The 23,677-nt window shown below is 40.5% G+C and overlaps 3 protein-coding genes and 1 long non-coding RNA gene across 6 annotated transcripts in view; 2 read left to right on the top strand and 2 right to left on the bottom strand.

Moving 5' to 3' along the window:
- The window catches only part of LOC105692627, a 31,682-nt gene extending 9,747 nt beyond the window's left edge, over nucleotides 1–21,935 (top strand). The window contains exons 3-9 of the mRNA XM_012411946.3: nucleotides 12,609–12,671; nucleotides 18,936–19,003; nucleotides 19,108–19,222; nucleotides 19,392–19,563; nucleotides 19,719–19,858; nucleotides 20,662–20,792; nucleotides 20,897–21,935. Coding sequence (XP_012267369.1) covers nucleotides 12,609–12,671; nucleotides 18,936–19,003; nucleotides 19,108–19,222; nucleotides 19,392–19,563; nucleotides 19,719–19,858; nucleotides 20,662–20,792; nucleotides 20,897–21,290 — 1,083 coding nt within the window. The 3' untranslated portion in view covers nucleotides 21,291–21,935. The remainder of the gene's footprint in view (nucleotides 1–12,608; nucleotides 12,672–18,935; nucleotides 19,004–19,107; nucleotides 19,223–19,391; nucleotides 19,564–19,718; nucleotides 19,859–20,661; nucleotides 20,793–20,896) is intronic.
- On the bottom strand, nucleotides 2,107–10,225 carry LOC110117396 (hepatic triacylglycerol lipase). Of its 3 annotated transcripts, none has more exons than XM_048653487.1 (6): nucleotides 8,829–10,225; nucleotides 6,425–6,524; nucleotides 6,208–6,356; nucleotides 5,760–5,956; nucleotides 4,883–5,126; nucleotides 2,107–4,763 (listed from the first exon to the last, which is right to left on the bottom strand). In XM_048653487.1, exons 1-6 carry the CDS (start codon nucleotides 8,884–8,886, stop codon nucleotides 4,525–4,527), a joined length of 987 nt encoding a protein of 328 aa, XP_048509444.1. In that variant the 5' UTR covers nucleotides 8,887–10,225; the 3' UTR covers nucleotides 2,107–4,524. The 3 variants fall into 3 exon arrangements, with proteins under 3 accessions (XP_048509444.1, XP_020711848.2, XP_048509445.1); XM_020856189.2 differs by having other exon boundaries at nucleotides 5,760–5,995; nucleotides 8,829–10,221; XM_048653488.1 differs by having other exon boundaries at nucleotides 4,596–4,763; nucleotides 4,888–5,126; nucleotides 5,760–5,995; nucleotides 8,829–10,224.
- LOC110117397 (glycine-rich protein 5-like) lies at nucleotides 14,259–15,473 on the top strand. Its single transcript, XM_020856191.2, has 3 exons — nucleotides 14,259–14,417; nucleotides 14,503–14,974; nucleotides 15,225–15,473. Exons 1-3 carry the CDS (start codon nucleotides 14,367–14,369, stop codon nucleotides 15,227–15,229), a joined length of 528 nt encoding a protein of 175 aa, XP_020711850.2. The 5' UTR covers nucleotides 14,259–14,366; the 3' UTR covers nucleotides 15,230–15,473.
- Nucleotides 19,870–21,025, bottom strand: LOC125500549. The gene is made up of 3 exons (XR_007277916.1): nucleotides 20,890–21,025; nucleotides 20,735–20,805; nucleotides 19,870–20,063 (listed from the first exon to the last, which is right to left on the bottom strand). It is a non-coding gene; the product is annotated as an uncharacterized LOC125500549 (long non-coding RNA).
- Nucleotides 21,936–23,677: the final 1,742 nt, after the last annotated feature.

Consider the following 23,677-nt stretch of genomic DNA (forward strand, 5'->3'; position numbering starts at 1 on the left):
CGGGGTGTACGAAATTTCCGTCAAATTTCTACTCTCCTCGTAAAAGTTAAATACACACCGACGTCCAATCTCTGCTTGCTTTTTTTTTTTTCCACCTCGAGTTAATATTCGCGGTGGGTAAACAAAGTCGATGACGAACAAAAAAAATAAAAAAAAATAAAAAAAAATAAAAAATACTCGACGGTGGGTTATCTTCATTGGGGTGCGACAAATGGCCGTCCTTCGATCTCGAGGGTATCTAGTGTACATCTTTTTCTTTCCCCCTGCAGCTTGAAGGACTCGAAGGGTCGAAAGTGGCGAAAGGGTTCGTGAAATCCGCTTCACGGTTTACATCAGCTCTTCAATCAATCTTGGGATTTTTTTCGGGTCGAAATTCGTTTATACAGGAATAATTTATTAATTTCTCACGCGTAAAGCGCGCGACGTACATACAATATCCGTACAGGTATATAGGTGTAGGTCGATGTCACCTACGCGTAAAGGTGTTTTCCTCGTCAAGTTCCCGCTGGCCTTTCATCGCTTAACCTTTAACGGGGGACTAAATATCCCTCCACATAACACAAATCCACTATTAATCTCGGGTTATTCAGCGGATGCTATATAATTGAAGAATATCTCTGAAGCGATATTATTGCCCTCTGGGTCGGAAAATGTCGCATCGCGTAGTCACCCCATCCCACCCACCCCCACCCCCCCCCCCCCCCCCCCACGATACACGTATACATGTCACATTACGGATATAGGTACGAGCAATTTATCTCCATCATGATTGCGAATCTATATTTTATCGCACACCATCGAACGTGCAGTTGTATGCGGTACACGTGCGGATATATCACGACGTACGTACGTACGTACAGGTCGCGCAACATCGCGCATACGGTGATAAAAATTCTTACCTCATCGTCGTTACTATCGCGAAGATTTTCCGCCGGTTTCCTGTAATTTACACACTTCCACGTGCAAGCGAAGAAGCCTCCGTATTTATATTTATAGCATAAAACTGAGAAAAGCTCTTCGGAAGCAGCGTGGCACTCGGCTCTAAGTGAATTTTCACATCGTACATATACCCGGAAATTGTGCAGATATCACCCGTAAGTTGAAGAGCCTGCGTACAATATTGTCGTCGTGAGCTAAATGTATACATATACATTGAAGAGAAGCGGAATGGATCACAATAGTAGTGCGCAGCACGAGCAAATGGGAAATGGAGGATGCGGTAGAACAATGGCGCAATTAGCTGGCGCAGACTACTATACTCTCGTAATATCCCGAATTTCCCTTGTTAGATCTGTTACTCGCCTCTGCACTTTTCGTATACTTATCTCTTTTCAATTTTATACCTCGAAAAATATCGTACACCCATAATGCGGATGAAATGAGAAATTCGCCCGACGATTTTTTTTTTTTTTTTTCTCGAATCGGGACGTATTCGAGTACGTTTCGGATCGTTGACCAGTGGCGCGTGCCGGTTCGCCGTTAATAAGCCGTACGTTATTTTGCCCCGATTAAAAACGAAGAGGTAGTGCTTTAATCTTTAAACTCTTTAAAGCGCCGTGTGACTATAAAGATATATAAAAAGCGTCAGACGTGACGGAGTACCGCGTCATTTACGAACGCGTTAATGAGCCGTGAGCCTCGGGCAAAGTGAGTTGAAGCATCAAACCCACGTGGGTTTGAAAGAGTTGAGGGGAAAAAAATAATAATAACGTGACGTCACTACCGCGTAGACCCCATTTCCGCGTAGGACGTGTGACGGATTTGTCATTAGCGCTACCGAGATTTTAGCGCAATGATTATAAATAACTCGGAGGGATGAGAGAGAAAAAAAAAAACTGAGAAACTATCGCGATGCCCGCGCCCGAAAGTCAACGAGCTTCGAAAAATATTTCCGTCCGAGAATTATTCGGCTGAAAAAAAATCTCCTTTTTTTCCATCCCCGAGCCGCGAGGGCTCCGCGCGCACCGCGACGATTATTTCCGAGAGAAGAAAATTGCGGTGATAAATTCAAAAATCGATCTAACCAAATTGCTTTCACGAGGTCCAACGTCGGTAGGCCGGTTATACACGTCTGGCGCATAAAGCTTACTCATGTACATAATTTATAGCTATATATACCAGCTGTTTATCATCTTACGTGCCGTTCTCTCAGCGGGCGGGTATACGCAACGAAAGTAAAACTAGCGATAAATTGCATGCGGGTGGGAGACGGTTTCGGCGTAAGATAGACATTTGGCAATTGGGACGTTGGGCCGTGTTTTATTTATGCAGCGGTTACGCGTTGTCGCCGTTCGCACTTCGATCCGTTGATCCACGTTCGATCGATCTGTAAAAGGCGAACTTTGTACGTACGTTCTCACGCACTCGATGTCTTTCATTTATCATCTCAATAACCCCCGGCGCATTTCATCGATAATTCGAATGGGCACTGGAAGCGGTTCGACATCCCGTACGAGCGAGTCAACCTTTCAACTAGTTTTCACCGCGAAATTTTTAATTAATGTTCGAGCTACTCCGGATCAGGAACAATGGCGCGGATATGTAAAGGTCGCCTTTTCAACGTCCCGTATAGAAACGCTACGTATCAGCTCTACTTTCGTATACATATTTAACGTGAAAAGGACTTATACATCGGTTGTCTCTCGACATGAGTATAGCCGTGTAACGTCATCGCCGATCGGGTATAGAATGAGCGTCTGTGTCATCGAACCTTTTCATTTATAGGGCATTCGTGACAAACGGTAACGCGATTGGACGTACAATTGGGATAACGTGGAACTATTTCAAAAAATCTTCGTGGTCGCGACAGTCGGCATGCTCCGGGATGTCTCGAGTGTTCGAAATCAAAAAGCAGGATTCTCGAAAAAGTTGCAGGAAAGTTTCAAAAAAACTGAACGAGCGTTTTTTTATGGGTACAAAAAATGAAAATTGCGAACAGAATTCTTTTTTGAATAATTAAAAGAAGCTGTAGCAATGCGGCGGTTTGAAGTAGGGAGTAGAAACGTGAAGGAAGTGTATCATGTATTTTTTTTTTTTTTTATTTTCTTCTGGTCTTGAAGAGACACGGAAAAGAGCAAAGCGAGAAAATCCTCTTGAAGCTGACGGAAAAATTGCGAAACCGTCGCTGCTTGAGCAGCTATAAAACATGCCTGCTTTTTTTAATCCGCACGACTGAAGTTAGCGAGCTACACACAAGGATTCTTGGTAACCGAGACAGCCTGCGTTTTTTTTTTTTTTTCCAACCCTTCACCAAAGTCTGCAGAATTTCAGTTGCCTCGGATTTTTCCGCGCTGATACGACGGGGCTAAAACTTCGTGAATTTTGCCCGCTTATTCAAAACTTACTTTCCCGTTCTCATGGTCTCACGTCGGAGCTGCAGCTCGGTTCGGTTTATCAAAAGTCTTTGAAACAGTCCGAGTACCCATCGAAATTAGTGTAGCATCCACGAGGTCATTCGAGGAGAAATATTCCTTCCTCCTCCAAAGTTCGTCGGTTTCCGAATATCTAGTCTGGTATGAAATTGGATCTAGAACATACGACTACATGCGCTTACCGTACCAACGTTCCGAAAATGTAATGAAATTTAAATTGGCATGGCGAAACGGTATAACGTACATAGGAAAATTACTTGCAATTTTGATAATCTATCTGAATAACGACTCGTTCGACCTTGAATCTTGGCTTTACCGATAATCCATTGCCCATCGGCAACCGGTATGGTATTACGTCGAGTCACGTTACATGTACATTCCAAAGGCGCGGTCTCATCGCTCCCGAATTGTGGGGGGCGAAATTTCCAAAGTTTTTCAACCGGAATATCGATCGTTATTTTTTCAACATCGCCACAACGAGCAATCGGTGGGTAATACCTATGGGGAGTCGACACCATTCGTGGGACAGCTATCGAATTTTTCTCTCCCTTTGCATAACTTAAGATATTCTGACGTGTCCTGGCAAACTTTAACCAAAACTACCGTAATATAGCTCAGATAAAGACTTAAATATATCGTGTAGATAGTGACTTCGCTAACCTACCTTCATTTTTATCTAAACTACGGCATGCATGCTACGTGCGTTCCGTGCGTGAGACACGCAAGTTTATAGTCTCTAATAAGCAGTCTTTCATCTAATTAATCTTAGCGTTTGATCCTCTGAATGACTGAAAAATAACTTCGTAAATTATAAATTCATTTTGTTAAAAACTCGTCAGAATTATCAATTGATAATTACGAACATTAAAAAATAAATGTCCGTAGATTCGATTCGGCAAAATCGATGTCCGATTTCTCCAAGACGTATACTCGGTGCAATAATATCACAGAAAAAGAGTCGTCGTCGTCCCACATATCGCCTCGGGGTTTTTTGTGGAGCCAAAAATACAACGCCGTCCGTACCCTGTAGGGATAAGGGTGGTCCGTATCTTCTCGTACATTTTTCGTTATGGTTCATCCAATTCTTATTTTATCTTCGATTATTATTTTTTCTTTTCCTTTTTCTCTTGTTCCTCCGCAGTTACGGATGATCTCATCTCCGGATACCGTAACCCGTTATATTCCTTGCGTACGGAGGCTGGGCATTCGTTCTGAGATAAAACATCCCCCGTATTCTACGATCCGCGCCGAATCCCATCAGAGCATCTGGAGTCCAGCTACAATTACCGCGAATTTCTGGTCTCCATCTGATGCATCGACTCCCCGGAAATCCATTCGGATTGTTCACGGATTCCGCATAAAATCGCCAAGCACGATTATGACCGCAGGCAACTGTAATGTCACGAATGAAAACGTGAAATCGGAACAAGGGGAGGGGGGAAAAAAATGCGTTGGAAACTCTTCGTCGTTCGGAAGGAAAAAGCAACGAAAAAAAAACAAAAATAGCTCACTGTACTGATTAATTATGCGAATTATTCCGCTATAGATCACATTGTCGGTTGCACATCCGGGCTGCGGAGGTCGACCTCCGTTGGGGTAAAAATCTGCGTGTCCCAGTGGGGTTGGAAAGCCGAAAATACCCCCATCCGTGTGTACCACGTCTACGAATGTTGCGTCAGCCGATGTCAAATGTCCATCGGCACCCGTGTCCATGTACAGAGGAAAAGCGGCGTCAAGTCCGGTAATTCTTCCCACCTACGCGCGAATAACAACGCGGGTTTATTACGTTCTAACAGGAAATCTTTGATCACGCGAAACGATTTTTCTAACGATAATCAGTTCACTCGTTAATTGATACATGTCCGAACGCCATCTCCATCGCCCACGAGTTTTCGTTATACATGCGGTTATGGTTAATAATTATCCCTTGATAAGAATAAGAAAAAAACGAAAATGTTTTATGAACTCAACGCTGTGCGAATGTACAATAAAAATCTATGACCTCGCACCTTTTCAAGAACTTTATAACGGACACGATTCGTTGTGAAGGTTTATTTGATTCAAGAGCGAAAAAAGAATAAAAAAAAAACAGAGAAAAAATGTAGATTGAAACATGAGTAACGTGTTTCCACGCAAATAAGTCTATATGATTGTGTGAAAGTTCGAAAGTATAATTTTACCTCAGTTGAATTCCTCTACGGTAAAATACTTCCGACGCCGTTCCGGGATGTGTGCGATGATGGAAGGAAAATAGTGGGGTATACGTGTACGGAAAAAAAAAAAAAAAAAAACAGAGAGAAGAAAAAGTAGAGAAGAAATAGCAGTAGAAAAAGCAAAGTACTGTAATACTATGTATATGTATATCCGATTGCCGGAAGTTTTATGCACCTGCTGTGGAGCTAGAGACTTCCCCATGAAACCGGCGACCTCCGCACCTAGACTGAACCCGATTACGTGTACTCTGGACATGGGAACGGCGCCCTGGGCGTCCAGCCACCTCACCATGCCACCCACGTGAGGTCCGACTAGCCTGGTGTTTCTCACAGCAGTAATGTACCACGGGAGTGCCGACAATTTGCCCCAATCTACCAGAACCACGTTGTAATCTCCGCGCCTCAGATACGCTATACATGTAATAATTATCGAAACCATCGTTAAATTTATGTTCAATTACATCGATGGAATCGGCCACCACTCTTTCGGAGTAGACAATTTTCTCTGCATTGACATCCAACGTTTTTGGGAGGCTTTTTTCCGGGTGGAAAAGAGCGCAGGGTTAAAAAAGAAGCGGAGAATAAGGTGAAGGAGACAAAAAAGTGACGTTTCTGAAACTGACCATCTCGTATAGTAGCCGCGCTGAGTCCAGGTGCTCGTTCGCTGTAACCGTGTATGTAAACAACGGTTGGATTGCTTCTGTTGAATGAGCTTCTTTGCAAGGTCGCTGCGTTGTTGACGACCAGGAGATTCGGGATGCCGGGATTCCGCCTTGCAATGATTAAGAAATTTGTTGTTTTTTTTTAGTAACGTAATATTATAAGGCGATCATTAATCACCTGGTGTAAAGCTGATACTCGATATCTCGGTCGGGTTGGATCGGGCAGCATAACGTGCAATTGCCCGTAGGAAACGGTGAAATGTGGGCAGGGTTATTACCTGAAACAAAAAATCCCACGCATTCTTTTTTACTTCAGTGTGCGAATGCGATAACCTATCGCATGTTACCTATACCTGGATTGTAGCGATTATAATTTTCGTTCGAAACTAGGTCCGTATAAACGTATTGTTTCATTAAAACTAGCACAATCTCACCCCGTAGAGTTTGCATAAATTTAACAATTTCCTCAACGGATTGCCAATCAGTTTCTACGGTTATTCCTCGTTCGGGTCGTTCGACTCAACTGCGGGTCCCGTTATTATAATCAGAACGATTTGAAGATTTCCCTTTTTATATAGAAAAAATAAATAGAGCTTGATTTCTCAATTAATAGGCTATCGGATTATCGATCACCCCGGTCGTCGTGCGCTAGCTGTTAATTACTACAATAAATTACTCGCGTATTACGCGATGTGGGCGTTTATTAGATGGCTGATAATCAGGATGTGCGATATTTCCACAAAATATCGTACTTCGTTCTAATAACTGTGAAATTGCTCCCGACTGATTAATTATTGTGACACTATTGCGCTATGCCTAATCGAATGTCAGCTATAGATAGAATAAATCTTAAACGGTATTGAAATTCTATTCATTATGCAAGCATCGTTGAATTGATCCATTGTGACACCGAAATAGAAATGACTAATAGAGGAATGAAAAAGTTAGCGAGCCAGGAGCGTAAAAAATTCAAAGGGTAATACTTCGGATTAATACCTGTAGCAGATTTTTTTTCCTCTCTTTTCTCTTCGTATATTTTTACGACGGATATAAAAGGAACAATCTTAAACTGAGATATACAACGAAAGTTGGAGTGTTGCGAAGCCGCCATTGTTACATCAGAGAAATCTTTGCTTCGAATAGCAAAAAGGGAGACCTTCCCCCTTTTGTGATATTCGTATTGTTCGGCGACAGAAATAATTCCTAACGTAAAAGGACTGAAAACATTTTTTACAGGGTGTCGGAAAATTTTCCCTATACAGGGCGATTTCTTGTCCCGTATGATTTGAAAAATTCATTGAAAATCGAATAGAGTACGACGTGGGATAAGGAATGAGATATTTTCTTTTCCATAAAATTATGGTGATTTTTTTTTTTTTTTTTTTTTTCATTGCATCTTCCAGGAGAGGACGTGGGATATTTCTTTAATTCAATCCCATAAAGTCGCTCTACCGGGACGTGATACGCTGTTTATCGTCAAAGCAGTTCTATCTTTCCACTTTCGTTTTTATAGTCCACGTGGGCTTCGCTAGAATCGCGGGTATATCTCGTCATACGCGCTGATGGAGCTAACGCTCTAGCTGCTGCCGCAGCACATATACCTATACGAAAGTAAAGCCAATAGCACGGGATTTAGCAACTGTATCGAAAGAATAATAATCCAAATTAGAAACTCGTCATTGTACAATTTCGCATGAAACAAATGTCGAGCGCGTTTATAATTCACCAATATTTTACGTCCGTCGGACCGGCATTTCCCCGGAGAGAATTACAATGGTGATCAATAAAACGCGAAATTGTTGCTAAAAAAAAAAAAAAAAAACAAGAACAGAAACGGTAGAAAGAAGTGTCGAATTCTCGTTAGAATCGTAACAGGTTCAGGTACTTGTCGTTTCATTCATTTAATGTCCACTCAGAAAATGGATTTACGAGTTCAACTTTGATCTCTTAATTCAATCTGAGATGATTCCGTACATCCCCGAGAATGAGGGAGGTAACTTCTGTCGGCGCATCATATAAAAACTATAAAAGTAGCGAAGTAAAATATAAGGAGAGCTTTTAATTCACCGGTAGATGTTTTCACTTTTCGAACAATTTGCACTTTCTTCAGTATTTGATCTTTTACCCAGTGGTTGAAAAATAGTAATGACATGATCGTAGTTTAATGAGATTTTAGTTAACCGACCTCTGTACACTACTAACAACCGGCAAAAGTATAAGGCCAAGAAGGAAGGCAGCATTTTTACAAAATTTCTCAAACTACCGGCAACGATGATGCTGCCTAACTGGCGAAGTTGTCACTGATAGATCTAAGAATAATTTCAGATTCGAAACGATTTTCTGTGCTAAACTGAGAAAGTATGACCGAACTGAATCATTAATCATTTCATTACGGCGTGGAAACATCTCAAGCATAAAGTTATACCGATTTGATAGAAATTACGAGACAATTCTTCCCAGTAATGGTAACAGTAACAGTAACAGCCAATTATTCGATGGCAGAAAAAAAAGAAAAACCGAAATATAACAACGATCTAGATTTATTTGAAATTGTTTATTTGATTGCTTCTGGAATCACTCACCAATAATTGTGAAAGTAATGGTGACGCAGATGAAAGGAGTCAGAAAATCGGGGATCATTTCTCCGTCGTTGATCAAAGCAGACGAGGGCTCCGAAGAGAAAAACAAAATTTAAGTTTCGTTGAATATTCTACGAAACAATCGCACGATGTTATCTCCGATCGAAGTATCGTGAAAAAGACAAAATAAAATCCTTTCTAATTGACCATCTACGTAAATTTTAATTTTTTTTTTTTGAATTTTTACCCTCAACTTATCTCCACATCAAAGGGGTGTTGTTCAAAGTTGAAATAAAATATTAACGGGCCAACTCTGAATCAATTTTCACTCGCGAATTCAACATCACTTGCCGAAATACAGGTATACACACTTTGGAACTTGGTAGTATATATTAATAATTCACCGCTCCAATTTTCCCTTGTAACGGAAAAACTTTGATATACGTTACCCAACTTGTATTTCTCACGGATATAGTACAGCGCTATATAGACTTTAAGTACGTGTATGCACGGTTTACTTCCGGTAAATTTATGAACGTTGCCGTATATCCACTTGAAAGACAAACTGCTGCAGTGGGCAGATTTTAGGAGAAATTTTCGGCGTGAACTTTTCCACCCCCCCGTCCGCAGCTGGCGCCAGATCGTCAACAGTTTTATTTAATTCAAGGCACTCGACCGTTCAAAGTGGCATCTCAACCGAAAAATATTACCGTTGAAACAAACAAGCGGAATTGACGATCCGCACTCAATAACGTCCTCCACGTCAAAAGAAATCTTGACGGCGTTCGGTGGATCAAAAATTGAGGAAAAATTTTGTTCGGTTAAAAAAAATTCTGTCAGTAATTGGAACGTTGTTTTATTTTGTCCAACACATTTTATCATCTTCACAAAACGCGCGAGGATTTAACGAACGACTCGACACTCGACCAGCGTTGCTCGATTAATTGTAGAATTAGTGGAAATTCAGACCCGTCGCGGATACGTGCGTAGGGATTAGTTAGTGCTGAGATACAAACGCGGGAGTTTGAATATCGGATTAGATTATCCAGAAGCCTTGGCGTCTGGGCGAAACGAGTTGGAAGGGGAAATTTCCCGCATCACTCGAGAACGCCCGATCTTGGTTTACCGGGAGGTGCGGCAACATTTCTCATCTACACGTCGTGAAATATTTCTCAATTGAGCTTGACACCCAAATCCACCGTATCGTTGAATTTTTCCAGCAGTCAAAAAGCGAATTTTCAAACGGGGCTTTTTTAAATTTCGAAACGGAAAAGCAGCTCGCATAAATTTGATTCTGCTGAAAATGCAGGCTCAATATACATGGATCGAAGAACGTGACTGCTTTTCTAGTCACTTTCTAGTTCGAGTCAGCTGTATACCCGCATCTATACGTATAATACATGTATATGTATGTATGGAAATCAATGTGCACAAAGTGCGCGAGGAACACTCGGTTCTTTTATTAAGAAAGTAAAATGAACAACCCCCGCCTGGAGATGTCGCAGATTTATCTGCATCGGGGCATCGATACAGTTGGTAAAATTACCGATAATAATCGTTACCAGCGGTCTATCGCCAATCGCAAATGATTCACGATAAAAAAAAGGGAATCTCATTTCTCCAGAAAATTATTCGCGACTATTCTTCTCATCGTTGTGGTATAATTATATGTTCGTCTCAGTAGATCGAGCGCCCCAGACGAAGGAGGAATTATTATATTGTAAAAAGGAGAACTCCTCTGAATTGCTAATGCAATTAAAATCCCGAAGTCTTTTCGATCGCAGCCGCATACGCGATGCACGTCGGAAGTTGGATTTTCATCATTACTTCACTTCCTCCGAAGCACGTACCAGACGGAATAATTGACCACCGATAAATATATATTTTACCGAAGTAATTTCGACGCTGAACAGTAAGAATAACCGATGATTGTAAAAGAAGGAAAAGAAACTCACGATAAAACTGCAGAAAAAGACGGACGATTTACCTTGGAACAATGCTCAACCAAATTCCTATCAGATGGTCGTTTCAATTATGATGTAAAATAATTCCTGCACACCGACGGAGTGAAAGGGGTTTTCCCCGTTGTGTGTAATGTGCAGTGCAGATTATAAATATTGAACAGCGTGGTGTGAAAAATAAAAGAAAAAACTTTTAAAAAATCCATAAAATTGTTTGCAAAAACGACCTTGAACCACACGAGCAACAAGAGCGTTCCGTCCCTCTCTGATATTGAACGATAAGAATAATAAAATGAAACAGAATGAAAAATAAGTGAATAAATAAAATGGAAAAATATATCTAGGTATTATGGATATGTTGGTACGCCGCGTGTTTTCTCGCATGTAAATAGTATGCGGAATCTAAAATAGGAGATTCGAAGTATGGCGAGCGTTTACCTATAGATTATATATGTATATCGAATATCTATGCGGATATATATATTTATTTACCTATGCTTGAGTCGAACCCACCCACTGAATATTTTACGAGTTCTCGAAATTTTTCGCTCAAAGATTGCCCGCGATACCAGCTGAGTTATCGATTTTCGAATTTCAATTCTCACACATTTTTTATTTCTCTTTCTTTACTCGAGACAGAATTTCTATAGGCCTCTTATGCGCTCGTCATTAGACGCCCCATTGATAGGGAGGCTCCATTAGAGCCGGTCTATCGATTTGCATCGGTCTAGCCACAAAGACTTCTATTCTTAGCCCGCTGAGCGATTTAAAATATATCAGCCTCGTGTCCTGGATTTAAAGACGATAACGAACCAACGTGCAACGCGATAACACCGATAAAAGTGATAAATCAGTTCGAACGGGACATCGAACCTGCGAAATTCAAAAAAACATCGGCTCCGTTCGCGAAATAAATCGAAATTTCTCGTCCCACCCGTTAAGAATCGACGGAATTTTTCACTCCCCAACTGAATTCCAACAGAAAGCATACATCCCCAAATTTTTTCGGTTTTTTTTTTTGTTTGACAAGTAGCGAATTATTTCCGCGACAATAGATACGTCGACTGTCAAACGGATGCATAATATGATGTGTCTACATGCAGGATCGTGTGATATGAATCTTATCATCGGAACGCCGCTGCTTCCGTCATGTAATATGTACAATATAAACTATATATCAGAGGGCATGTAATCTGCACGAGACCATAATGGCGCGAGAATATCGTATGCATCGTACCCCTAGATTTGTAGTAGTAATTTCATCCATTCTCGAATGTTTCCGCTTTTCAAAGCAATCGTATGAATAATGAAACCTCAAAATACGTGTGTGTGTGTGTGTGTAAATACTTCCTAGTTCACTAGCACACGACTACGACTACGAGTTTCGTAAATTACATGCTAAATTGTTCGTTTTACGTAATTGCAAAATGTTACAGACTCACTTAGTCACATCCACTACGGTGCATATCTCACCAACATGGGAATGTTTTTTTTTTTTTGGATCCTATGGCGCATATATTACATCGTGCACGAATATCCCAGTATACCACATCATTCCAGGGAAAAGTTACACGTTATGTTTACCGCAAAAGTTTTTTCTTCCTTTTCTTACTCTCCGTTTTGCCTTTTATGGTTACACAGAATATTTTTCTACCGCATTTTACTGGATGCGTATTATATATAAACTGTGCTGAAAATGCGAAAACTAATTTTTTTTTTTGTTAAACGTCAGTTTCACAAATCTCGAGGTATATCCACGTTCGAATTTAATGCACACGATTTTTTATTAAAGTATTTCTTTTTCCATTTTTCTGTTATCCAGGACAAACTGTTGACGAAACTTGAAGAAAATGAGCCGGAGTTGGCGTCCTCCCAAGAAGACGAGGTAAGGATCAGTCTGTTTTTTTACTTTCTCTTGTCGAAAAGACTCCGACAAAGTAAGTCGCGGTTCATTAATTCGTTAGTTACACAGCCGCGGGCACTCAATTTTAACTGCGATTATTATGAAACGGGGCACAAGATGAGGACACGGAAAAATCGATCCAGATCCCGTGCGGCGATATATGTTGTTAATCTATCGAAAATACAACAACGTGTCAAGATCCAAAAACAGAAGGATAAAATCCCACAATTCGATGGATCTTTTTCATCTCTCGGAATCGCTGAGGAAATTGAAGGGCTTTAACTTATTATTTGATTTCCTCGAATCGATAGCAGCCTATAACCGACTGCAGCCCGCATCCTTCCTTCTTCTACGGTGTCACACTGGCTACTATTTCTCACTGATATTATACCTATATACGGAACTGTATAAACTCTCCCTCAAAATGCGGTTACATACGTATATAAGGTACCCACATTTTCACCAGTAGTACATAAGTTCTTGGCAGTAATAATTCGAAAGTAAATATTTTCCTGGCTGCTTCTCGCGCGGTCCTCGAGAATACAGAGGTACGTGTATACCTGTACGAAGAAAAAGCTCTGCACGAGGCGGCAGGCTTTTACGTTACATAAATAGGCAGGTATATAACCTATATATACGTAAATATACATGTGCATGTGGGTGCTAACGTGGCGCGTTGTATCCGCAGGATATTACGTCATTCCCCGTGTTCTGGGGACCGTCCGAAGCGTCCAACGACCGTGAAACAAAGTTAGGAAACTCACCTCAGTTTACTAGATTTTCCTGCAGCTATACGTACACGTGCTTAGAAAATTTCCTCTTCTGTACATAGACTATATTTGCGAAAATGTCCTCGGGGTGGTTCGTACTCTGCAAGAGATCCGATTAAGTCCCTAATTAAACCCTTTGAAGGGTCGTTCGCTACCCAACAATCTTTCTCAGATAACACGGTGGGACCAAATTTTACCTCGCGGAAGCAGCAGCGCTTGCTTTCGCCTTTCGTTATTCAAATATTACGGAAGAAACCTCAGCAGCTGTACTTCTGCCATTTCGGCGTTACGCTCGAGCCGTTGACGCGGGGTAGAAAAATTTTTTTCTCTCGAATTTAGCCGCTTCGTTCAAATATCCGCAGTGTTGCAATTAGGATCATTGAACTTTGACGTCTGAAGAGGCGGTGTGATAAAAAAAAAAATTAATAATGGGGCATTTATTGAGTACAGCGCAGTTAACGAGATAAAAAATAATTCATACACGCGTCTAGATTTTTCTGTCTCGGTGTGTATTCCTGTTATAAAATACGTCATGCAATCGCAGAAGCGACAGAGATTTATGAATTCACGAACCGGAAATGGTGTTTTTTTTTTCATATTTTTTCCTTCTTCACTTAGCATTGACAGGATGAATATAGATGCTCTTTGACAATGGTATACAATTGAAACTCGGTTGAAAGCGCGTCAACTTTTAACAGGTTTTATCATTCTTCCTGCAGATGATGATTTTTTCCGCGAAATTAGTTTTCAAATTATACACAAGTTATACATATACATTTACCAAAGGACGGATAATAAATAACCAATTCACAAGTATTAAATTGAAAAGAAAAAAACAAAAAAATGTCGTCATTTCGCACTTATAAAAGTGGTAACGAGTTCACGGAACGAACAGTCGAGTACAAACATGAAACCAATCTTATTCTCCGCTGTTGTCGCAGTTGTCCTCGGTGTTACGGTAATTATGAAACTTATTCATATTCCACATAATCTTTCAGTAAAATTTGTCTGTAACGAAAACTGCAAGGATTATTCTTACACAGATCGCAGGATGGGGTCCTTTAACCGGACCATCCCCTTTCTCAGGTGTTAAAATTGGAGGTACACCTCATGGACATTGGGGTGGTTCCGGGGGCACAGGAGGACCTCCTGGGGGCTGGGGGGGCCCTGGAGGCTGGGGGGGCCCTGGAGGCTGGGGGGGCCCTGGAGGCTGGGGGGGTTCCGGAGGTCCAGGAGGACCTCCTGGAGGCTGGGGAGGTCCCGGAGGTCCAGGAGGACCTCCCGGAGGCTGGGGAGGTTCCGGAGGCACGGGAGGGCCTCCCGGAGGTTGGGGGGGTCCCGGAGGCACAGGAGGGCCTCCCGGAGGTTGGGGTGGTCCTGGAGGCTGGGGTGTTCCAGGTGGTTCGCAAAATGACGGGACCTCGACAAGCACGAATGCTGCACCTACTACAACCGCGTCAGCAAGTACTACGCCTAGAATCACTACGGCAGCAGCATCAACCGGTACAGCAGCCGGTATGGTCCCTCGATATGGTAATTTCGTTCTAATTAAAACGAGCTGATGACATGTGAAACGACAAGTTTAACACTGATTCGATCTAGGCTGAAATGCCAATAATTCCCAGTGATCCGTGCGTCAAATTTACATTTTCAAACTTCACGGGAATTACCTCACGTTAACTAGTTTCCATTTCGATAATCAATTGATCTGGGGAATTATTCATGTATAATAATTAATATATGGTTTACCCGTATACCTATACAGGATAGTAGCGAGGGCGTATACTTCCCTACGATGGACACGGCGCACTTCGGGGGTAAATCATCTCCGCAGCCCTTTGGAGATCAATTTTGGAACAGCAGCCGATTTCCCATCCCCTTCAGCGATTACGGACCGCTTGTGACGTCCGACGTACACGCTCACCCCTATTACTAGATCCAACCGCACCGTGTAGAAATTTTTTCTAATAACTTTGTAGTCATATAGATGAATAAAACATACGTACTAAGCCAACTCCTATTTTGAATAATTTTCACTGTTCGTGAAAAAGAAATTCACCTGGAATAACAATAAGCTATAATGCTTCCGATATAGGTATAGTATCCCTTTGTGTCACGATGAGCTTTTCCCGAGTAACGTATGTATAAGCTCCTTTGATAAGCCAGCTATATCTTGACGGCCGCATTCATACCGTTCCAACGAACGGACCGCTTGTTGCAGTTGCATTAACTGATGTATGCCGTGCATGCTTTAGATTTTATTTTTCACTCACACAATCTCTGAAGAGAGAAAACCGAGACTATCCAGGCTGTCCAGCGGCGAGTTTTCTCTGCGATTTTCCGTTGAACTCGTGAGCGGAGGAGTTGTTGGTTCAGCTCTTCGGAATAAATCGAGGAATCGGTCGATGTTCCGGATTCCCCCCCTCTGGTCTGACGAAGTCTTTGTGAGTCGACTATTTCTCATGCGTTGGTACCTAGGTATAGATCGAAAGTATGTATACATCTCTGTATACGTATACGTATATTGTCTTTGTTGGAGAAAATCAATGTTGAAAATGGCTAGAGCAACCTCATCCGGGATCGAGTAATGACTCAAATTGTTGACAGTCGCGTTCTACCGGTGAAATTGGAACTGATGCCGTTTCAGCGTATATACGACTGAAAATTAATCCCGCACAACGTGACTCCGAACTAATGATAGAGGGTGGGGGTGCAGTGCGTGTTATTTTCGTTCAACGAAATCGCACGCACGACAGGACCGTCTTCCATGAGACGATATTGGTCAAGCACAAAAATATTTCATCCGGAAATAAAGGTCTATTAATTCTAATCCGTTTCGTACAGGGTGAAAAATTTTCTTGTTTCCGCTAAAAGACTCTACTAACACGAAACGATCTCTGAACTCTGTAACTAGTTTGTGTTTCATCGTTAATTTCAGCAATTTCCCATGCTCCGAATTGCAGAGCGAAATTGAAATGACAATTCACGTTGATTGGAGTTTTCGAAACACTGATGAACTCAACGATCTAGTTTCAACTCGAGGTACACAGGTGATAGAAATATCGGAGAAGATTCGGAACTTCCGATCGCGTCTAGCTACTCCGCTCGTTCGCCGAAAAAATATAGCGGGCGAATAATCCGACGGCAAAGTCCGTTGATTGAAAATACCCGTTCCATGGATAACGTGCACCCCCACGAAATTCCTATAATAGCAATATGCCTTCGACGTCTAGTTCGCGATATGTTTAAAAAAAAAAATTCATTCGCGAGCTCGAGTCCATCTCGAATTTCCTCTGCTGACCCCGGATCTATCGACTAATTCGGACTTTCGGACCGATCGACGGACCAATATAAGTCACGTAACGGCAGATTATATAGGATCGACGAAGAACGAGGAGCGGTTCGAGGATCAAGAGAGAAGTGAAATGGACAGCTGCTGTCCCGACTATACATATACTCAGTTTTTATTAGCCGGCAATACTGATCGTGAAAATATAAGACATTTATCCCTTGTATAGTAATAGACGTATACGAAGTCAATCGTTGGATTGACCTTTCTCCTGCAATGGCACGTGTGAAGTGATACTTGCAGAGAAAATTATCTTCCCATTCGCGCATGACTCGATCTAATTTTATACAATTCGGTCTCCGTTGCTGGGTAATTTTCCGGAATGAACTCTGAACGAATCAAATTTGAGTAAAAGCTGATGAATTTTTCATGAAACGGAGTCCCAAAAAGTGGTTCCTTTTCCCCGGTCTTTCTCTTTTTACTTTCCTCTTTATTTTCACCGAATACTATCGCGCGCGGCCATGCGTCTCTCTTCGTTCACACTTATCTGTCAAAAAATGAGCGATGATTCGGCTCTTTTCGGGGCTCGTTTCTTTCGCGCGAGTTTCATTCCTTTGCCAGATGTTTTATCCGACAGTCAAACGATGAAAATGAACGATTCGGAAACAACCTTGCAAACCTCAGCTCTTTCGCGTATAAGCCGCAAAAATACATTATGATACGGTGCACCCCACAGTCGATTCTCGTAGTTCCCAAAATATCACACGGTATAAGCATTCAGAATAGATAGCGTATCCGTTCTAAATGGTATAAGTAGGCGCTGAATTGTCGTCCTTGTATCGTTACAGCTTTTCTGAATTTGATTTTTTTTTTTTTCTCCAGCTGCAATGTAGACGCATGTATGCAAACATTCTTCGCTTACCCGGAAACCCCATGTACCGTTGGAGAATTTTAGGATGGGGGTATGCCAAAAATTCATGCGACGGAATTCACGAGCATTAGAAGCCTCAAAAATTAATTGGGAAACAAATTGAGGAATAAACAATCGGTGTGGTGGGCGATTCTCCGAGAATTTCCAGTGATCAAATATAATCGTGCATAATGGTACGAAACAGTGATTTCTCAAACTGTTAAAAGCCCGTGATTAGAGCTATTATATTTTACACCGTGTCGTGGGAGATGTCATAAAATCTGCAGTCGATACAAGTCGATTGCCGTGGTGTTGTCTGATGTCAAAGAGTCGGATGGGTAACTATAATATCATCCAGCTGTGTTCGCAATCTGCAACAGTGCAGATTCTTAACAGCTGCTGTAAGACTTCGAGTTTAATTAACTTGAGGCAATAAGTGATCCTCGTATAATGAGCATAATTGTACGATTCCAAGATGCTGTAGCAGGTATAGGTGTGTGTTTCGTGCCGCCACGTAGACAAAGGTAATTACACAATGAGATTCGATCCAAACAGTTCTATATAGCTGGTGGTTCGCAATCTCCGTCGACTCTCCGAATACACATAATAATTCCCTCCCCAATTTATCAAACAACTATCTCCTCTGCAATGTCAACTGGAGATTTTTCTTATCGCGTACAACGCACGGGCTGGATATATAATATTCTGAGGACTCTAGGTCGACGGAAGACGTCCCGGGGGGTTTGTGCGGGATAGGAGATAACAAGTTTGGAAGTCCAGAGATTCCATCGATTCGTCCCGCGTATATTTCTCACTCCATATACATACTATATAGATAGCGTTCAACTCTCGGTTCTTTCTGCTCCTTACAAAATTGTTTTCCCCCTGAGAACCATTCGAAATTGATTCGATGAAATATTTCCATCTGTAGGATGTTTAATTCCCGATCTCGATCATTTTGACTTAAAAAGGGTTGGATTTAAAATAAATTAAATGTAACGAGAGAGTTCAATTGATGCGCCAACAACAAAAAAAAAAAAAAAAGGAACAGAAAAAAGAACTTTTTAATTAAGCGAAAAGTTTTCGATCAATGTAATGCGAATATAACAGCTACAGCCGCACAATGGCTTCATCGCCACATGAAAAAACGAAGAAAAAACATAAAAGAACGTCGAGTTATTTTCAATTAAACGAATAAAAGTCCGTGCAAAATGTTTATAACACACTGGTGTAATATGAGAGGGCTGATTCTTTGTTGGTAACGTTTTTTGTTTCAGTGCGTCATATGCGTGAACGCGAGAGCATCGATGCAAACAGCGCCATGTGGACATCGCGTAGTCTGCAGGTAAAATATTTTTGAATAGAAAAAAATATGATAAACGACATTCGTACGACAGAAATATTAATTAACTGAACTTTTGATGAAAAAAATTTATCTCAACCCCCCAGACGTTGTTTCGTAAAGACAATACAAATGGCCGTCTCTCAGCGGCTGTTACCACTGAGATGTGTCATATGCAGAGCAAAGATTCTACGTTTAAAGCAGACTTTGATCCCTCGGGACGTAAGTACCAACCAGTACCAAATTTTTTTTTTTTTTTTTTTTATTCAAACACAAAAAAAAGCTAAGGGTCCACTTTCCCTCGAGTGAATAATCCTGTGCATGTCATTTGGATTGCAAATAATGGCTTGGGGTATTTTCAATTCTTACCGGCATCGCGACTGCTTTGCAGTATTCGATGTCCGGGAAATCTTGGGTCCTCCCGCAAAGCGCCTCGGCTTACAGCATGGGGGCTTCCGTGGCAGGAAGTGCTGCTTCGGGACCTGGGGGACGATGGGGTCCCGCCAGCGTACCTCCATCGGCATCGCTTTATTCGATGGCCAGTGGTTCTTCCTCTCTTTCAGGTAAAGAGATGAAATGTGTGGAGTAAAATATGTACGCATCGATAAGATGCAATGGTGTTATCTTTGGGCGAGCCCCGGTGTAATGTATTAAATGTATTCATGGGCCGCGCATGACTGTAAACGATGAATTTTCATACCCGTTTTTTTTTCCCTAGGGGTGTCTTCCGTATCTTCAGCCACTTCCGCGTCTACCAGTAGCTCGGGGATTTCCACAGGGAAACCGAATAGGCTTAGACAGCCAACAGGGGCAACGCTTCGCCGCTCCCAAACCCAATCGATGAAACTCCGAATCCAGGTGAAACGATGACGGAGAAAAAAGTTGAAAATTAAATTTTTAATTTTTCCGTCATTTTATTAATGATGGCACCGACTCACCCGGTATATTCGAGAGGGGTGTAAAGATACTCGCGATGTGTAAGAAAAGTTCAAAGTGATCGTTTCTCTCCTCGGAATGTTCTTGAACTTTTGCAGCGGTAAATCTTCCTTCTGCTCAGAGCAAACTGAGAAAAAAGGCCAAGGTTTTTTACACTTCTCATCTCAAAAACTTTGACCGAAAAGAAAGTTTGGGAAATTCTTAAATTCAATAACAAATACCACATATGTGACTGACGATAAAAAAATTGTTTCCTTGTGATTGGCCGCAACTGCAGATAGAGTGAAATTAATACGTTGAAAAACACGAACGTCTCCACCAACGCGTTTATCGTGGAAAGATGGGGGTATGCGTCGCACTTAATCCGCTCGCAAGAGAATGAATTCATTCGAGATTACTTCGTTAAATTCAAGAACGATAATTCCGCGATGCATAATGTACTTTGGAATGAATTATTATAGGAAAATTAAATCGGACTTGTCCTCCCCAGCAAGGGATCGCTTTCGGAATTATATGACATCGATCGCGTCTAGTTTTAATTACTGCAGCTTTATAAAACTTTTCGTTCGCTGGTGCTCGCGATAAATTACTTCCCGTGGTAGGAATAGACAGTATTACTATATTACATGGGGCCATAGATATATCTATGATGGGGCTATATCCCATTACCTCCGGCATTCAGGGTTGTAATTTAACTCTATTTATCAATATTTTCTTTTACATAGGAATATCAAGACCCTATACAACAGGTCCCGGAGGAAGATGAAATAATAAGAGAAAATCGAGAAAGACGGTTACCTCCAATCAAAGAGTTCCAACGAGATTACCGCGCCGGTAAAGCATCCACCAGGATACGGTGAGTTTTCTTCCTGAAATAAGTAAATACATTTTCACCTCGACAGAAAAAAAAAAGAAACGAAATCTAACAGAAACGGATCAATTTTTATTCTCACTTTACAGATGTGCGCAGAAAATAGTTACGCAGTTGGAAGCCTCGCCGTCACCCCGAAGTCCGCCAAATGTACCAACGGGTACAGTTATAACACCTCGTACCGCGGATGTTGTTCCCCCAGTATCGGCAAGATCGTCGACAAAATCAGGTAAAAAATCACCGTCGTTACCCAAAACTCCGATGACGGTCGCTCAGGAGGTTCAGAAAACTAAAAAAGAAAAGGAACGTGAGAAGGAAAGAGAGAAGGCGGAAAAGGCAAGGCAAAAAGAAGAGGAGAAGGCGGAAAAAGCGCGGCAAAAAGAGGCGAAAAAAATGGCCAAAGAGGAGAAAAAAAGAGCAAAAAAAGAGGCAAAAGCCAGGCGAAAGGAGACGGAAGAAGCTCTGTTGAGAGACGACAAGTAACCTTGCTCCCGCTGACAACTAAATAAGTAGAAAAATAATGCCTAGCATGATTTAGCCGATAGCGATATCACGTGCGATTAGCCATATGAAGAGAAGGGGGGGAGGGAAAAAAGAAGGGAGAGTGTAAGAAATTGAGCCATTTTTGACGTGTAACGAATGTCATCTCTGTTTTTCTGACGGGTGCTCAGATTAACGGTTGAAAAGATTCAAGAGCGCGTGTAATTTTCATGGACGCTTGAGCTTGGCGAGAATGAAATTTCGAGGTGCGACAAACAGAAAAAGGAAAAGGGAATAAAAAATGTAATGAATAAAAATAAAAAAAAGACATTCTGGGTAATTGAGTGAGTCTACTTTGTTGCCGCGTATGACTCCCTCATTGTCCGAAGGGTTTTACTTGTGCCAACAACGAATAGAACGTGGAAGGGACGTGAGAAATTATGAAAATTTGTTGTCTTTTATCGACCCGATCAGTTGAGGCAACGCTGCTTCCGTGATGATCAATTGAATATGAATATTAACGAAATTGAGTCACCGATAAGTTTAGGTAAAATGATAATGAACACGCTAGGATGAGATTGTGCAGGAGAGCTATGAGAAAAATAAAATAATTGAATAAGTTATATTAAAAAAATATTATAAATAATAGAAGCGGCCAAACTTTTAGTAAAACGTCTTAGCATCGAGTTATGACGAATTTAAATAATGATATATCGTTAGTGGGGAGCAAAATAATTAGAGAAATTAACTTGAATCTTTATAGAAAAATTCTTCAAATAGTTCAAATAAATTATATACGAGTACAGATCGAATTAAATCTGATTAGATTAAAAAGCTGTTATTGTTCAACTATTCATTCTCTTCGTCGTGGGATTTCTGTAGCTCAGGATGAAAATTAATCAATTTCTTATTTGATTCTACTTCATACTGTAAAAGGCAGCTGAGAATTTTTTTTTCTATTCTCTGAGAAACTCATTTCAATCATATAAACATATCGTGGTATGGTCATGGGTACCCGTACAAGTCTCGATAAAGTTATATTTGTATTCACATTTCCATGACTCTCTATAATTTTCCTGAGATACAGATAGAAATTCATGGCTCTGATATGATAAATTAAATTCCAAATTTCAAATTCACTCGCTCTAATACTAAAGTCATTTATTACTATCAAAAAGTTTTCCTCAGAATCCATTCAAAGATATTTTCAATCTGTAAGATCTGTTAATGTTCGAGATAATTTCGGTTTAGCAGTTAATTTTGCAGAAATCAAATTGTGTTTTTCAAACTGACAACAATCTCATCCATTTTTCAGTAATCCATATAATGTATAGATTATTCATCCCCTTCCCCAGGGCCAAGTCAATTTACGTATTGGTCTCGTATAATTACATATTGTAGTCGCATGTTTGTAGAAAATTGAAAAAAAAACTGAATCGAGCCATGTAATGTGCTCGGATTATATACATAGAAGAAAATAAAAAATGAAATGTATCTATATAATAAATAACTGCAGAGGCGAGGGCGGCAATTGTAACTCGTCGAGCGTTGATTCGTTTTTAAAAAAGTATAATATGTGCATATTACATGTTACGTATATAAATATATGTTGCAAAAGAAAGAAAATTAAAAAGTAAAAATTAAATTAACAGTATAACAATGATAACGAAATCGCAACTGAATGATAAGGCTATTATACGAGCACAATGATCGTTACACCGCATGCAAATGTAAATACACTCAATTATATACGTGATTGAGTTTCGTTGAAACGTTTACATTCTATTATATCAGAATAGCCTAAGAGATCAATTACTACTATATGTATTTATAGTAGATATACATGCAAAGCGACTAGTCCGTATCAGCGTAATATATGTAAAATAGTAAGTTGTTAAAAACCACGACACGTTGGTTGTCAAAATTTCGAAAAAAATATGAAAACCGTGTAGGTTGATAGAAATTATGTTATTCAAAGAAAATTATTCAAAAACCTTATAATCTGTATATGAAAATGAATTATAAATTTCATTTGGAGCTAATCCGTACGTGTAATATAAATAATTCACAAAAAAAAAAAGAAGAAAATTAATCTCTAACTCTGAATAACTTGGTCGAAGATTTCAAAGTTTCACCATACATATTTCATAGTTATATTTATAAGAAAAATGACATTATCATCGTTGATTGAATAATTCATACGAGATTCATAAATTTCATACTCAGCGAAAATCAAAAATAAAACGAAGAAAAATAAAATCAATAAACAAACATTTTTTTTATATTATGAAATAACCACTTACATTAATCAAAAAAAAAAAAAATAAAAAATAAAGAAAAAATACGAGAATGAAAAATATGATCCGATCACAAATTAATGACGATATATC

Source organism: Athalia rosae, chromosome 4, assembly GCF_917208135.1.
Source record: "Athalia rosae chromosome 4, iyAthRosa1.1, whole genome shotgun sequence".
NCBI lineage: Eukaryota > Metazoa > Arthropoda > Insecta > Hymenoptera > Athaliidae > Athalia > Athalia rosae.